General features: G+C 35.6%; 1 protein-coding gene across 1 annotated transcript; it reads right to left on the minus strand.

The window, feature by feature from the left end:
* Nucleotides 1-416: 416 nt before the first annotated feature.
* LOC132556713 (probable ubiquitin-conjugating enzyme E2 W-A) lies at nucleotides 417-7248 on the minus strand. The gene is made up of 4 exons (XM_060221157.1): nucleotides 7234-7248; nucleotides 5874-5965; nucleotides 4461-4563; nucleotides 417-524 (listed from the first exon to the last, which is right to left on the minus strand). The coding sequence occupies exons 1-4, from the start codon at nucleotides 7246-7248 to the stop codon at nucleotides 417-419; spliced, it is 318 nt and encodes a 105-aa protein (XP_060077140.1).
* Nucleotides 7249-7370: the final 122 nt, after the last annotated feature.

A 7370-nucleotide genomic window follows, 5' to 3' on the forward strand; every position in this document is an offset into this window, starting at 1 on the left:
GCAAACAATGTCCCCACCCTAGACTGGCCCCCATACAGCCCTGACCTCTCCCCAATTATGGGACGAGTTGGACAGAAGGATAAGACATAGGCCGAATCCTCCAATTAATGTTGCTCAGTTGGCGTTGGCGCTGGATGAGGAATGGAATCATATACCAATGAGGAGGGTTAATACCCCGATCAATTCAATGTACAAAAGAGTTAGTGCAGTTACTGCAGATCGCGGGGACTTCATTTTGAGCGGGGTACTCTTGAATCAACGTCAAATTTGAAAGGTTTACTTTACGTACACGAATGAAATTCTCATAGATGACAGAGTGGTCAACTATCTTCCAGATGCACCATAATAACATTCTAAAACCCTTTTCTATTTCCCGTAGTTGACCTGGAAATTCCTAATTGCGTTTCTTTTTCCTCTCAGTATAGTTTAAAATCATTATCAATCTTACCATGGTACCACCATCTAGTTTTCTTTGGATTTTTGCTGCATGTTTTCACATAAAATGCATTATCTGGTGGTCGTTTCTGCAAAAACAATTATCAAGGAAAGTGTTGGGAATCTAGACAATGAACTACATATGTAAGATATGAACAATTACGTTGATGAATTTATAACTGTTTTCTATTTTAAGTATAATATCAATCTTGTACATCAAAAAACAGACTCAAGACTAACCAAATGTTCAGTATACCAGACAAGATTGAGGGTTCTCCCTTCCCATTGTCTGATATACCAGACAAGATTGAGGGTTCTCCCTTCCCATTGTCTGATATACCAGACAAGATTGAGGGTTCTCCCTTCCCATTGTCTGGTATACCAGACAAGATTTAAGGTCCTCCCTTCCCATTGTCTGATATACCAGACAAGATTGAGGGTCCTCCCTTCCCATTGTCTGATATACCAGACAAGATTTAAGGTTCTCCCTTCCCATTGTCTGATATACCAGACAAGATTGAGGGTCCTCCCTTCCCATTGTCTGATATACCAGACAAGATTTAAGGTTCTCCCTTCCCATTGTCTGATATACCAGACAAGATTTAGGGTCCTCCCTTCCCATTGTCTGATATACCAGACAAGATTTAAGGTTCTCCCTTCCCATTGTCTGATATACCAGACAAGATTGAGGGTTCTCCCTTCCCATTGTCTGATATACCAGACAAGATTGAGGGTCCTCCCTTCCCATTGTCTGATATACCAGACAAGATTTAAGGTCCTCCCTTCCCATTGTCTGATATACCAGACAAGATTGAGGGTTCTCCCTTCCCATTGTCTGATATACCAGACAAGATTGAGGGTTCTCCCTTCCCATTGTCTGATATACCAGACAAGATTGAGGGTTCTCCCTTCCCATTGTCTGATATACCAGACAAGATTGAGGGTTCTCCCTTCCCATTGTCTGATATACCAGACAAGATTAAGGGTTCTCCCTTCCCATTGTCTGATATACCAGACAAGATTGAGGGTTCTCCCTTCCCATTGTCTGATATACCAGACAAGATTGAGGGTTCTCCCTTCCCATTGTCTGATATACCAGACAAGATTGAGGGTCCTCCCTTCCCATTGTCTGATATACCAGACAAGATTGAGGGTTCTCCCTTCCCATTGTCTGATATACCAGACAAGATTGAGGGTTCTCCCTTCCCATTGTCTGATATACCAGACAAGATTTAAGGTTCTCCCTTCCCATTGTCTGATATACCAGACAAGATTTAAGGTTCTCCCTTCCCATTGTCTGATATACCAGACAAGATTGAGGGTACTCCCTTCCCATTGTCTGATATACCAGACAAGATTTAGGGTTCTCCCTTCCCATTGTCTGATATACCAGACAAGATTTAAGGTTCTCCCTTCCCATTGCCTGGTATACCAGACAAGATTTAAGGTTCTCCCTTCCCATTGTCTGGTATACCAGACAAGATTTAAGGTTCTCCCTTCCCATTGTCTGATATACCAGACAAGATTGAGGGTTCTCCCTTCCCATTGTCTGATATACCAGACAAGATTTAGGGTCCTCCCTTCCCATTGTCTGATATACCAGACAAGATTGAGGGTCCTCCCTTCCCATTGTCTGATATACCAGACAAGATTAAGGTTCTCCCTTCCCATTGTTGATATACCAGACTATACCAGACAAGATTGAGGGTCCTCCCTTCCCATTGTCTGATATACCAGACAAGATTGAGGGTTCTCCCTTCCCATTGTCTGATATACCAGACAAGATTTAAGGTTCTCCCTTCCCATTGTCTGATATACCAGACAAGATTTAGGGTCCTCCCTTCCCATTGTCTGGTATACCAGACAAGATTTAGGGTCCTCCCTTCCCATTGTCTAGTATACCAAGATTTTGGCTGCCCCTCCCTTTGTGTATAGAAGTCAATGCTGAGGCATAAACACCAGATTCAAACAAAGGATCAGTTTACCTTTTCTTTACAGTTATATATACAACGCTATCACCTGTCACCTGTTCATCATATAAATATCACCCATATAAACATCACCTGTTACACCTGTCATATCCTGTTACATATAAATATCATCTGTTATATATAAATATCACCTGTTACACATAAATATCATCTGTTACATATAAATATCATCTGTTATATATAAATATCACCTGTCACCTGTTACATATAAATATCACCTGTCACCTGTTACACATAAATATCATCTGTTATATATAAATATCACCTGTCACCTGTTACACATAAATATCATCTGTTATATATAAATATCACCTGTCACCTGTTACATATAAATATCACCTGTCACCTGTTACACATAAATATCATCTGTTACATATAAATATCATCTGTTATAAATATCATCTGTTATATATAAATATCACCTGTCACCTGTTAGATATGTATATCATCTGTTACATATAAATATCATGTTATATATAAATATCACCTGTCACCTGTTACATATAAATATCATCTGTCACCTGTTAGATATAAATATCATCATATAAATCATCTGTTACATGTTACATATAAATATCATCATGTTATATATAAATATCATCTGTCACCTGTTATATATAAATATCATCTGTCATCTGTTACATATAAATACCATCTGTCACCTGTTATATATAAATATCATCTGTCACCTGTTACATATAAATATCATCTGTCACCTGTTACATATAAATATCATCTGTCACCTGTTACATATAAATATCATCTGTCACCTGTTACATATAAATATCATCTGTCACCTGTTATATATAAATACCATCTGTCACCTGTTATATATAAATAATCTGTCACCTGTTATATATAAATATATCACCTGTTATATATAAATATCATCTGTCACCTGTTATATATAAATATCATCTGTCACCTGTTATATATAAATACCATCTGTCACCTGTTATATATAAATACCATCTGTCACCTGTTATATATAAATATCATCTGTCACCTGTTACATATAAATATCATCTGTCATCTGTTACATATAAATACCATCTGTCACCTGTTATATATAAATATCATCTGTCACCTGTTACATATAAATACCATCTGTCATCTGTTATATATAAATACCATCTGTCACCTGTTATATATAAATATCATCTGTCACCTGTTATATATAAATACCATCTGTCACCTGTTATATATAAATACCATCTGTCACCTGTTATCTGTCACCTGTTATATATAAATATCATCTGTCATCTGTTACATATTACATATATATATAAATATCATCTGTCACCTGTCACATATAAATACAATCTGTTAGATATAAATAACATCTGTCACCTGTTAGATATAAAAAAAAATCTGTCACCTGTTATATATCAATACCATCTGTCATCTGTTATAAATAAATACCATCTGTAACCTGTTACATATAAATATCATCTGTTACCTGTTATATATAAATATCATCTGTCACCTGTTACATATAAACATCATCTGTTATATATAAATATCATTTGTCACCTGTTCTATATAAATATCATCTGTCGTCTGTTATATATAAATAGCATCTGTCATCTGTTATATATAAATACCATCTGTCACCTGTTACATATAAATACCATCTGTCACCTGTTATATATAAATATCATCTGTCACCTGTTATATATAAATATCGTCTGTCACCTGTTACAAATAAATAGCATTTGTTTCATATAAATAGCATATACATTTTACATAAATTTTACCTATTTCAACAAAAGAATATCACAAAATATTTTAATTAACATTAGGACCTTTGGTGTAAACAACTACGAATATCATTATATGTTTTTAAGTCTGGTATTCCAATGGAATATCCCCCTATAGAACACCATCAGTATGTGTTCTCTTATATTCATGTACAGTGAAAATGTATAATGTCCAACGTACACATTCTATTTTGTGTTTTATTCTAAAATTAAATGTTAAGGAAATCATTGATTATTACTGTTTGTTTCAGCGCTTAATTAGTAAAATTTTTACCTGAGGCGATTCAAATGGATATCTTGCACCAAATTTAAACATTAACTGGAACTTTTCTCCCTCATAAATAGATTCAGGGGCACCCTCTAGGTCAACGGTCCATCTGGAATTGAATTGAATGAAAACTTCCTCATGTCTTATAGGTTCTTGTCATTATGACTAGATATACACAAACATGAAATATTTACATATATACATGAATGTCACAACAAAACAGGTTAAATCTACAGTTGGTGTTAACACAGCTACAGCATGCTGTGTGTGACATCCAAAGTTGTGGCTGAGTTATGTAGAAAGTGAACCTTGCTCATCTTCAGTACTGTGTAACCACAGTATGACAAGCAATGTTCTACATTTTGAAAAGTGGAAACTTATCTTTGTGGCACATATATAACAAAGCAGGAGATTCTGAAGGTGTACAGAGAAATCCAAATAAAAGAGGTCTGGACGGAGCCTCAGTCCAACCAGATCTGCTCTATGTTCATTTTAAATCGTTTTTATTTCCAAAAGGTTTCCTGCAACTCATAAAAATGTATCCATATTGCAGGAATCGTAAGAGACTATGCTCTGTTTCCTAAATGTCTGTGCATGTGTATATGTACGTGTCCACAGCTGTTATCAGCAAAGCCACCACTTACACACTTTATATATAACCATGAACTCTATGAACAATAGGTCTTTGCTGTCTGGTGAGAGGAACATCATACTTTGATAATTTTATTATACTACTACCTTCCCAGTTTGCTATTATTACAACAACATTTCATGTTTTTCATGGAAAAAGCTGTTCCTGGTATGTATGTACTGTATACTATACTGAATTTGAGACTTTATACTAAATTAATATATCTATCATATGTATGTGTAAGTCCTGGTAAAAAGACACATTAAAATCTATAGCTACAAATGTATGACAGAGAAAAAGATACAAATGACACAATTTGTCATCAAAGTCATATGTAACACTGGTAAATACTAGTTGTATTCACAATATGCTGCTCGACCAGAAATCTGAGATCTACATTTACTTTTTATCACGATCAGTTGAGCATGAGACTATAGCTATAAAGCCAAATGTTCCAGTTCTGAATCATAGTGAACGCATTGATATAAATAATGATTCTCATCTGTTACATCTACTTATATAGCTAATGCCTATGTTGGGATCCGGAATAATACACAGCATTACATTCACAAACATCACTGTAACCCCTGGAAACTCGATGATGATTTCCTGGAGGGAGGAAGGTAACCCTGGTGAAATATTAGCTGCAATATGCCACTTAGCTAGAGATCTCTTTAACTTGATCACTTCAGTGTAAGACTAGTGAGCCAATGTTTCAGGTTCCAATTCTTGTGGAGGCATTGAAATAGATAAAGGCCTCTCTGTTAACATTACACTTATATACTTACTCAGAAAGATTTGTGCATATACTTTTTGAATCCACCTTCACACCAGCTGGTGGGTCCTTTGTTAGAGCTAGGAGCTCTTTCTGCAACCGCTTCTGCAAGTGAAATTGCAAACTTTTATTGAGAATTAATTAATGAGGAAGTAAATGCAAGGCTAATTGAGAACACAAGTATGTGGTGATATAAAATACCCATTTATGAATATCACAGTGCTCACTTTCTCAAACAAAATTCTTTTCTTTTTGTCACCTATGCTAGGTGTAAGCTGTACATGGATATTGCCACAACCAGATGGGGAATGATAGAATCTTTCATCCCTTTGGAGGTTAGATAGGTGGATCTACATCCAAGGAAAAAGATGATTAAGTTATATTAGCAAACATAAGACTTACCAAGTGTTTGGATCTTAAACATCTTTTCCCGAGGGTTGAGATTGCCCTATCTCACAAACATGGGAATGAGTGATTATTTTCCTTTTACCCTACTGGTTTGGTACTAGATTGTGTTTTGCTGTCCCATTGCTTCACATTATTGACATGATTTAATTGCAAACGTGACGTCACTGAATTGTTACTGTGACTTCATGTCATTGTCTTGACAGTGAATACCCGAATCTCGACCCTCCAGTCAGACAAGGAAATCTCACGCTAGTAAAAAGCATGGATTTACCTGACCAGGGTAAGAGAAATATCTAACTATTCAGCCTTTCTAGATGTATCTCAGATTTGTTCAAGTTTTAACTTGGTGAAAACAGTGTACTTGGAAAGATAAAACATTTCTCTTAATGGTATTGTATGTGTTACTAAGATCTTCAGGCCTTAGTATAAATAAATAAATATAAATAATTAACTCAGTTATCATTTCTCAGGAGTTACAACCTTGGTCAATTTAATGAAATATGTGGACTGTTGGTTGCGAATTTGTGCAGAGTCCCAGTGACTAAAAGGAAGTAACAGTGAGACTGATTTAACCACAATGCCATGTATTTCCTGAGTACACCGATAAGACTTTTTATGGCCCAAACTAAACTACTGTAGCAAATTTTCATAACATAACCGAAGTTTGTATGATTCAGCCGAACTATGTGATGCCTGTTGGCAAATCAGCTCACAAATCGTTACTGTTTAATTACATGCACTCTTATGAACAGCTGATGCCCATCGAACATCAGTCACATCCGGACATGAATTTAGATCTGTCAATGTGAACTTGTCACTGCTGAAAAAACATTTTTCAAATGAAATAAGAAATTTTGAATTAGAGGGAAATTTATATCAATCAACGTCATTAATAAACAGTAAGTTGGTAGGCCTAAAAATAGCTTAACACTGACAGACCCTTGGGAATTTTCACTGACACTCACCTCCATGGAAGCCATATTTTTCGTCCGTGTTTACAGTTAGTTTCGTATAATTGGGCCGTCTAATAAAACTAGCCTTTTTAATTGACAGTGCAATATTTTATCAATCAAAATTATTTTTTGCAACCGAATATTTATAA

This window comes from Ylistrum balloti, unplaced genomic scaffold (assembly GCF_031769215.1).
Source record: "Ylistrum balloti isolate Yb309-2 unplaced genomic scaffold, AGI_CSIRO_Ybal_v1 Utg369650, whole genome shotgun sequence".
Lineage (NCBI taxonomy): Eukaryota > Metazoa > Mollusca > Bivalvia > Pectinida > Pectinidae > Ylistrum > Ylistrum balloti.

Excerpts from the sequence above, each read along its gene's own strand:
- LOC132556713 (XM_060221157.1), bottom strand. Across the intron at positions 4,564-5,873 it reads ATATGCACAAATCTTTCTGA|ATGGACCGTTGACCTAGAGG; the intron begins GTAAGTATATAA and ends ATTCAATTCCAG. Across the intron at positions 525-4,460 it reads ATCCATTTGAATCGCCTCAG|AAACGACCACCAGATAATGC; the intron begins GTAAAAATTTTA and ends TTGTTTTTGCAG.